Here is a 9,035-nt window from a genome sequence, read left to right on the forward strand (position 1 = left end):
TCGCTTCTTATGGCTTCTGTGTGTCCCCCCCCCCCCCCCCCTCCGCCCACACACACACCTGTCTGTGTCAGACTCCGCAGTCTGACGCTTCTCACTCCCTGGCTGCTTCAATTGCTGAGAAGACCTGTATTGATGTTACCATGACAACATCTCCCTTCCTCCTTGGGAGCTGCTGCTTGCCCCTGTTCGCAACTGAATAATTTTCCATTGAGCTGTCACAATTAATTGGTGGATTTTTATTGGCCTTTTAGGACCATGCTGGGCTGGACCCAGCTTGGCACCGTGGCGCATTTCACTGTTTTCCAGTCTATTAGTGACTGGCATTCCCCAGCAGCCGCGCTCCATCCTTGGCAGCTAGAGAGCCGCTTCACTGGGGGGTGCTTAGCTCTGAGCCACCAGCGCCGAGTGGGGCGAACTGGGTGGTACAATGGGATGGGCTAGGCTGCGGCCAGCGGCCTCCCCCTGGCGCTCATGCTCCTCCAGGTGCCCTGGGGCTCCAGGCGGCTGAGGGACCAGCCCGAGCGTGGGAGGCACATGGTCCTCTCACCTCCACCACGTCCACGGAGGGGGCAGTCCAGGGCTCCTGCTAACGTAATGGTCCGATGGGGATGGAACACACACCCCCCACCCCCGCCGCCCGGATCTCTGTCTGCTGGTAACAGAGGCAGACACTCAGCCCTCGAGCCACGGAGGGCAAACCTCAAAACAAGCCGCGTGTCCATAGAGGACAGCTCCGGCGCTCAGATCCTGTCCGAGGGTGGCAGATGGGACAAGCACCATGCCCCCAGCCGTCTCACCGTGGGTGCGTGTTCCCACCTGGCCAGGGCGGGGTGGGAGACAGCAACCTGGATCACCATTAGCTCACACACACACAGGAACCAGGTGAGACAGACCAAGGGCCCCTGGCCGGCCCTCACTAGCTGATTCCCACCTGAGAACCTGAAAACGCGCACCTTAAAAGAGCCATTAGCCGTTGCGTCACCAAGGCTGCGGCAATCCTGTGGGGTCAGGTTAAAGGAACCTCGATGAGAGCAGAGGTGAAGGGGAGGTGGCCTTCAAGGCTATGGGTGTCCTGTCACTAGGCTCCCACCTTAAACAGGAATCAACAACAGGGCTACCCTTCCCAGGTGCCAGGACATCCACGCCCAATCACCCTGAAAATCAGCACAACTCAGCTGCTAAGGGCACTTGCCCGTTAAATCCACTCCCGATCGGTGTGGCCAAATCTCCTAACCCAGCCCACTCGACCCCACGGGCTCTGTGGAGGTTTGGGGCCTCCCACGCTACTCCCGCGCCCGCCACTCTCCTCGGCGGGGAAGGTTCCTCTCCAGACGGAGAGGCTCGAGCTCCCCTCCAGCGCAGGCTCCCCGAGCAGTTGGCATCGCTCACCAAGTTTACTTAAAACACAAAGAAGTCTTCATCTTGGGTGTAGGTCTAAAGGTCTTTATTTAGCTACAAACCTGGATGGGGAATATTTCCGCTATGTTTTCCCGTGTGTTTGAAATATTAATTAAACTGCTTAAGAGAAGAGGCTCGTGGGGGCAGGAAGCCATCAGGCAGCTGCTGAAGTGGACAAGGGGCTGCCGCGTCCCAACTGGCCCCAGTGCCTAAGACGCTGCGTGACACGTTCCACCGAAGACCCAACCCAGATGGGGCGCTGTGACCCTTGAGCGGGAGCTGGAGCCCCGCCCACGAGGCTGGGTGAGCACCAGGGATGAGGGCGGGCTCGGACAGGGACAGTGGTTGGTCAGACTTGTCCCACCGAGTGTCTTCTGCACCAAGACACCTGGAAACTGACCTCCCAGAGCACCCGATTTGGGAACGGCTCCTATAAAATACCTTGAAACCCAAGAACTCCCTAAGAATTAGGGAGCTAATTCTTAACCTGCTTCTCTGCCATGCGGGAGGGAGGGGGGAGGGAGGGAGGAGCTGGCCCCGGAGCACAGGTCTCCGCGGGTTGTGCTGTGGCCACCTGCACCTTCCGAACGTCAGTCCTGACAGCAGCGCTAGGCCGCACGTGCTGGGTGACCCCTGGGGAGCACCTCACATCCCTGAGCCACAGCTTCCTCACCCTCAAAGGAGCCCAGCCACAGGGCCTCCTCATAGGACACGGGCGTGAGGGCTGCACGTGGTGACGGAGGGCACATCTGTTAGCAGCTGGGGTGCTCCCGCGAGCGGGGATGTTGAGAAAGCTCCCACTGAAACACGGCACCTGGAGAATGTGCTCCAGTTGGCAGCGTCCGGCTTGAGGGACTTTCACCGGGGACAGCCGGCGGCCAGCACCGCTCTAAGCAGAGCACCGTCTGCTCCGGAGCTGCCTGTGCTGGAGCCTGGCATGGCTCCTCCCTCGGGTTACCCGCCCCCCTGACACCAAACACCATCCCGCAGATGAGCCGCGCCCACTGAGGCGATGAAAGCTCCGGCATCACCAGTTCGTGTGGCTACCTCTGCTCAACATTACGTTTGTGGTGTGGCAGTGCCGAGTTCATTCTCATTGTTCCAGAACATTCCGCTACATGAACACACCATGTGCCTATCCTAAAATTGACGCTTTAGGCTATTTTGTGGTAACAATGGCAACAGCGTTGGCCCTATGGGCAGGGTTGGCCCTTGGGTCCTCCTTGGTCCTGGACTTCGAGGGCAGAAGTCACAATTACCTGAGAACTGTTGTGTGCGCACACATGCGCGTTTCTCTGGGGCTAGGGGCAGAGTGCATTAAGCTCTCAAGGGGTTCTGTGGCCCAAACAAGTTCAGACCCAAGTTTAAGTTCAGGTGATTACAAGGAAAAATCTTACTTGGGAGAAGGGTCTTACAACACACTGTCCGACACAGAGGCTGTCGTTATAACCATTCCACCCTCTCTCAGACCTGAGAGCCGACCTTCATGCCCGTGGAGAAGCTGGACTTAGGCGAGCGGGTGCCCAGTGATGGTTCAACCACTACAGACTCTGCAGCCTGGACTTGGCCTTCTCAGTGAAGTGAGGGGAGACCTGACCTTGGCTGGCGCAGGCGGCTTCCTGCAAACCCGTCCCAGGCAGCGTCTCCACCGCCACCACGTGGCGCGCACCCGTCCTGCGCCCAAGGCCTCGGGGAAGAGGCTCACGCATCACTGTGCCTGATGGGCAGGACCCGCACCCCTGACAAGCCTGCCAGCTTAATAAGTATCATTACCACAGGCGCCGCTCACTTCCCCGACTCCACCTCCTGGCTGTCAGCAGGTGTCAGATGGAGACCCAGATGAGAAGTCAGCCCCTGGCTGGGGGCTGGGAGAGGCCGAGGCGGGGCCCAGGGTGGTGTTTCCACGCCCTCGCAGGCAGCAGGCCCCGCTCTCGTCCTCATACACACAGAGCAGTGGCGCCTGGGGAGGTGAACACAGTGAGGGGTGTCTCGGGCTGAGGGCAGCAGCAGAAAGTGAGTTCGAAGGCGAAGGGCGAGCGCACCAGCGGAGGGATGAACTCTCTCAGGCCAGCGAGGAACTGGGACAGGACACCTCCCATTTCCATGATGCTGGGCGGCCTGACAGTGGGCTCAGCCCTCGGGCTGGTCTTCCTTGCCATGCCAGTCAGCAGTGGCCCTACTAAGAGCACCACTGACAAGAGCTGGGCTGCTGGCAAGGAAGTGTCAAGGGCACAGGAAGGGCTGGAGACGAGGGCAGGGCAAGTGCCTGAGAACGGCCGGCCGAGGTGACACAGGCCCGCAGGATCCTGCCATTGTTCTGCCCCATAAAACCCAACACGGGCCTCCAGCCCCTCCAGAAAGCATGGGCGCCTTCCCTCCGACCCACACCACAGCTCTGGACAACAGGAAAGAGTTACACACCAAAGCAATCCACGCACATTCTAATGTAAACATTTATTTAAAAAATACTACGGAGGAGAGATGTGGATTCAAAAAACAAAGTCATATACAGAAACAAAATGTACTGGACCAAAAACAAAAGAGAGAGAGACCATAGGCATTGGAGCAGGGAGGGGAGTGGAAAACTATTTACACGTCATTTATAAAAGAGCAAGTCTACAAGAGTGTAATACCAACGTATAAATGCAAAATATAGTGGCACGTCACGTGAAGAAAGAGGCGGCCGGTACCGCGCAGAAACGGGAGGCGAGGGGCCGGGGGCCGGTTTGCTCTGTCTGCAAGGCCGCTGGCGGTGTGCTAGCACCTCCCTCAGGCTGTGCAGGACAGCAGGCTGAGGGGGCAAAGAGGTGATGCGCTGTGAGAACAGGATCAAACAACCCAGAGAAATAAAATACAAGTTCGGGTGATTAGTGTAAAAACGGCCTGTGTGAGGTCGCGGGCAGGTGTGGGGCGCGGAGGGTGGGTTTCTCCTGGTTTCTCCAAGGGTTGCTTCTCGGCCTGGAGTGAGACCCAGCAGGTGCCTGCCCACTCCTCAGTAGCTGCTCTAGGTCATTGTCAAGGAGGCCTGGGCCCCTGCCCCGGGCCTGGTCCTGGGCAGCGCAGGGGGGGATTACACCACACCGGCTCTGGTCATTAAATAAGACATGTGCCCGCGAGGGTGCCACCAACACCAGTGGGGCTTTGGCGGCCCGGTCCTGCCCTCCCGTCTGTGTGCTGGTGCCCACGCCTGCACTGGCTGTGCTGAGAGCAGAGCTCTGAAATGCTTCAAGAACTCCAGAAAACTGACGGTTGGCTTGTCGCAAAGGAGAAGGTCCTGTAAGAACCTACTGTCTTAGGGGAGTACAAGGGAGGGAATGGAGATCCGTCAGAAATCAAGATCAAGTGCCTTTTTTGGGCACCTGCAAGTTCAAAGGGAAGGTAACACTGGGCCACCAAAGACCTGCCTAGGCTGGGGCCGGGCCACCTCAGCACCAGTGTTCGCACAAGCCAGCCCTCTGCCCCTGCCCCTGCTCCTGCGTGCTGGACAGCAACCTGCTCCCCTGCAGGCTTGGGCTTTCCACCCAGAATCAGCAGTGTCACAAGAGAACAGGGACTGGGCTCGCGGACACGCACAGGATGACAGGACAGTCCCCTCCTTCCTGCGACCCAGAGGCTGGCTCGTGCTAGCACCTGTTTCACCCCCAGGTAAGAGCTGTCCTTCACGGGAGGAAATGGGGAGGCCCGGCCCCGGCAGAGCTTCCCAGGATGCAGAGCTGGAACGTGTCTGAAGCACGGGAGGTGCGAGGAGGATGAGGGTACAGGCTCCCTCCACCAGGTGAGTGAAGGCCACAGTTCCCTAGGCCTGGTGACACAGCTCCCGTTCCGGGCACTTCTTGTTGGGGAAGACGGAGGCGAAGGCATAGCCAGAGGAAATCCCCCAGAAAGAAAGACAGAGAGGAAGCGCGCACCCACCTTCACAGCTGGCCGGAGGGCAGGCCTGACACCCCGTGGGGAGGGGCTGGTGTGCCGACTGCAGTCCACCAGGCGGAACCCACAGACAGAACTCTGACAGAGAGGCTCAGAGAGCGGGCTGAGGAGGAGGAAAGTGCAGGAGGACAGTTGGTGCACAATGTAGGTAGTAGGGCGGTACGCTCCATGGTGGCCCTCAGCTCCGGGGCCAAGGCCCCAGCTCACAGTCCTGTATCAGCCACCGTCATGGGCACGGGAGCCCTCACACACTGCAGGCGGCTCTGCCGGCCTGACGCCTGGCTTCTGCTACCTCTGCACGATGTCACTGATCTCCTTCACGGAGCTGAGGAGTTTGCTGAAGTCCTGCGTGGCCGCAGGGCCGCTCCCCGCGGTCGCTGGGCAGATCTGAAGCTCGCGGAGGTTGCTCTCCAGTTTGTTGATGGCCTCGCGGAAAGCAAACTTGTTCCTCATCTGCTGGATGGAGTCCACGTAGCTCACGCAGAACGTGTAGAGGTTTTTGCCGGCTTCTAGCACGGCGCTGTGGCTGGCCATCTGCTCCGAGTTCTTGGAGATGGCGAGGCACAGGGCCTCGGTGCTGTCCAGGACCACACCCTTGGTGATGGTGCCACTGGCGATGCGCTCGGGAGGTTGGCGGGTTTTCCGAAGAGACACACGGGTGGATATGAGAGGGATGAAGGCGGTGGAGGACAGCTGGTCCCCTGCCAGGGCGGAGGATGCTGCTGGCAACGTGGAGGGAGTGGGGACTGGGCTGGTCGGGGTCCCCGCCGGCTTGGTGGATGACTGAGGCTTTGGCATGGACAGGAGCACAGGCTTTTTGACGCCCTCCCCCAGCTGGCTGGGTTTGGCAGCGTCACTGTTTACAGCATCCACAACCACAGCCGTGGATTTTGCTTTCCCGCTGGCGCCGGCCTCCCCAGCTGCTTCCTGGCTCAGGCTCGGAGAGGGCCTCCCGGCTTTCCCAACAGAGGCTGGAAGTGGGGGTGGCGGGGCAGGCTTGAGCTTGGACAACTTCCCTTTGTCTCTCCCTGGGGACTCGGAGGAGGGCTTGTGCCTCCTCATTCGAGATTCCTCTGCGGGGGCCTTGCTGGTCCCTCCAGATGCACCTGGTCCTGCTCTGCTGGTGGCGGGCACTGGCTCAGCTGCGGCAGGGGTCCCCGAGGCACTAGACTTCCCGGCCTCGTCCTTGTGGGGCAAACCAGAGGAAGGAACCACCACCACCTGCCGACGGAGAAGTTTTGGAGTCAGACTGGGAGGGCTGGAGCCCGGGCTGGACTCCGCTGTGTCTTTGAAAACCTCATCAGCCAACTCCTCCATCTTTTTCACCAGCCTTGGTGGGGGCGTCACCGTGCCTCTGGCCACCTGGTCAGACCTGGTCTCACTCGCCCGCTTCCGAGGCAGAGCTGGCTTCTCGCTTTTGTGCCCTCCGAAAGTGGACGAGTCAAACTGTCTTCCCGTGGACTGCAGGTCCCGAGGCAGCGTGACCGACCTCCACTCTGTGTCCTTGGCCCCGTGGGGCACGCAGGAGGCAGAGCAAGACCTCAGGAAGCGCTTGCTGGCGCTGCTGCCACTCTCCTCTTCGCTGGCGGCTAGTCGGCTGCTGGTCAGTGTGCTGGACTTCTTCCACAGGTGGGGCGACCGGAAGCCTGCGCCTCCCGACTCCCGGAAGGCTCCATTGGGGACACCAGCCCCACTGCTGGGCTTGGGGGACTTGGCTGGCTCGGCTGTGTCCAAGGGCGTGACAGCAGGCGCCCCATTGCTGACTTCACGGCCCTCTTCCTCCCCGGCCCCCTTGCGCTCTGGCTGGCCGTCCATCTCCCGGAAGGAGCTGCTGCGTTTGGGAGGGGTTGGGGCCGTTTTCTTCTTCTTCTTGATCAAGGCGCTAAACAAATTGGTCTTTTTGTCTTTGGGGAGAAGGCGTTCATCTTCATTTAGGCAACCATCCTGGGGACCCCGTTCTTTTCGAGGGAGCAATGGAGACACAGCAGGCTCGTGGTCCAGAGGATCTGAAACACATGGGGAAGGTTTAACAAGTCCAATCTAAAGACCCCTGAGCGGCAAGACACCTCGAGCTAGCCTCCTACTCTCTGAGAGGTCTGGGCTCTGGGCTCAGAAAGGCCCGGGCAAGTTACTTCTTGTTGCTCATCCTCAGCTTTCTCCTCTGTAGAACAGAGGATGGGCCCTGGCTGGCATTCTCAGTGGTTAGAGCATCAGCCTGCGCACCCAAGGGTTGCAGGTTCCATTCTGGTCAAGGGCACATACCTGGGTTGCAGGTTTGAACCCCCGCCCCAGTCGGGGTGCATGCGGGAGGCAACCAATCAATGTGTCTCTCTCACATAGATGTTTCTCTCTCTCCTTCTCCTTCCCTCTTCAGAATCAATAAAAATATTTTTAAAACACACACACACACACAAAAAAAAAACAACACAAAAAACTTGGGAACCATGGTTCTGTAGGTCCTGCTGTGGCAAAACATCCCATATTGCCAGCTTGCCCCGTCCCTGCCCACTTAGTCTGTGATCCATCAGAGCAGATGCTGGCCCACCTCGGCACTTTGGTTCCACTGTCTGCAGGAGGACCCAGACTTCTAGGGTTGGGGGGCAGGGGGACAACTGCTACATCAGAGCAGCCTGGCTCCAAATAGAGCCTGGCACTCAGGAGGCACCAGACCCAGCCCCTGACCATATTGAGAATCCTCCTGAACCACTCCCATCTCCCTCACTTCTCAGAGACCAGACAGGACAGGATGCTCGCTCTGGGCCACACTGTGAGTAACACAAAACAGTGGGCTTCTTCCTCAGGTGTCATCAGCAACCCTGCCTGTTTGACTGAACCGACTGCTGAAGCCAACGGCTCCTGATGGTTCCTGGGGTGGGGGAGGTGTGCTTCCTGGGGAGATGACTAACGTGGGATTTGCCTGCCCTTCGGTGCAGGTCCCACTCCCGGCTTCCCATGTGCCACGCTGGCCCTGGGCCTCCGTGGGGAGGGGCAGGGACATACCAGGCTCTCCCAGGCCCTTGGCGTGGGGCGCCTCCGGCAGGTCGGTGACGTCTCTGTGTTCCGCGGCTCTCCTGGAGGTCCTTGTCTTGGTGGGCAGCTCTGGGGCCTGCAGCAACGTGCCTGCGACCCCTCGCACGCCCTTCTTCCCCAGCTCCTTTTCCACTTCTAAGAAACACCAAGAACACAACAAACACACACACACCCCCGCAGCCGTCAGTTCGGTGTCACTGTTGTTGTGCTGGTTTTCTTTTTAAAATAACAGTGGTCATCTACACACGTTTACAGAAAAGAGATACAAATGATAAGGAAACAACACTTATAGTTTGCAGAATTCTGCATGGCTACGAAGGACAGAGCTCCACACTCAACACTTCTGTCCAGCTTTCTGGTCTCAGATAACTTGTTGGCCCGCGCACTTCTCCCTGGAAGTGAACTAAAGGACCAGGGCTGGAGTCCCCTACAACCATCCCTCCTACCCCAACCTTCCACCCAGGCAGGCCCCCCAGGGAGGGCACTTTACCATCTGATATGCTGGACTCCTGAAACATTGTTTCAAAGGCTTGGTGGATTTCAGCGAAGGAGGGCCGGTCCGAGGGATTCCACTGCCAACCTGGACAGATAAGACTGAGTCAGACCACCCAGGAGGCCTTGCTAACAGTAACAAGTGTGTGGTTAGCAATTCTGAAGGAAAAGTCTAGAATTGGAAGAAG

General features: G+C 58.9%; 1 protein-coding gene across 3 annotated transcripts in view; it reads right to left on the reverse strand.

Moving 5' to 3' along the window:
- Positions 1-4,488: 4,488 nt before the first annotated feature.
- Positions 4,489-9,035, reverse strand: part of ABL1 (ABL proto-oncogene 1, non-receptor tyrosine kinase) — a 94,680-nt gene continuing 90,133 nt past the window's right edge. For 2 of the 3 annotated variants that reach the window (XM_006754187.1, XM_006754188.1), the window contains exons 9-11: positions 8,846-8,935; positions 8,326-8,490; positions 4,489-7,331 (exon numbers count right to left, since the gene is read on the reverse strand). In XM_006754187.1, coding sequence (XP_006754250.1) covers positions 5,614-7,331; positions 8,326-8,490; positions 8,846-8,935 — 1,973 coding nt within the window. In that variant the 3' untranslated portion in view covers positions 4,489-5,613. Of the gene's footprint in view, positions 7,332-8,325; positions 8,759-8,845; positions 8,936-9,035 lie in introns of those variants that run through there. The other variant, XM_006754189.2, reaches the window with a different exon arrangement.

This window comes from Myotis davidii, unplaced genomic scaffold, assembly GCF_000327345.1.
Source record: "Myotis davidii unplaced genomic scaffold, ASM32734v1 scaffold651, whole genome shotgun sequence".
In the NCBI taxonomy this organism is placed as follows: Eukaryota; Metazoa; Chordata; class Mammalia; order Chiroptera; family Vespertilionidae; genus Myotis; species Myotis davidii.